The 287-nt window shown below is 49.1% G+C and overlaps 1 protein-coding gene across 1 annotated transcript in view; it reads left to right on the top strand.

Moving 5' to 3' along the window:
* Window positions 1–29: 29 nt before the first annotated feature.
* Window positions 30–287, top strand: part of LOC119581627 (replication protein A 14 kDa subunit-like) — a gene marked incomplete in the record, with an annotated part of 4278 nt that continues 4020 nt past the window's right edge. Inside the window, 1 exon segment of the mRNA XM_037929748.1 lies at window positions 30–209. Coding sequence (XP_037785676.1) covers window positions 111–209 — 99 coding nt within the window.

The raw sequence follows: 287 nt of genomic DNA, 5'->3' as shown, positions 1-287 counted from the left end.
TTGGCGCCAAATTTTCCCCCTTTAGAGACCGCGGGACAAGAACGAACTCGACCGTAAACAACAACCTTCCCTTGCAAGTCATTTTCTCCCTCTTATTGCAACATTGCACGATGGTTTCCGCCGCCGATGAGCCCAGAATGCGCGTCAACGGTGCAACACTCGCCCAGCATAATGGCAGACCCGTGGTGCTGATGGGACAGGTCGAAAAGGTATTTGAAATGTGAAGTTGTAGATGGAATCCGAGAGACGATGAGATAGAAGGCTGTATTTAATCACCTTCTTGTAGA

Source organism: Penaeus monodon, chromosome 15 (assembly GCF_015228065.2).
Source record: "Penaeus monodon isolate SGIC_2016 chromosome 15, NSTDA_Pmon_1, whole genome shotgun sequence".
NCBI classification, from domain to species: domain Eukaryota; kingdom Metazoa; phylum Arthropoda; class Malacostraca; order Decapoda; family Penaeidae; genus Penaeus; species Penaeus monodon.
The sequence above is the reverse complement of the archived record's forward strand: the minus strand, read 5'-3'. Positions and strand labels throughout refer to the sequence as shown.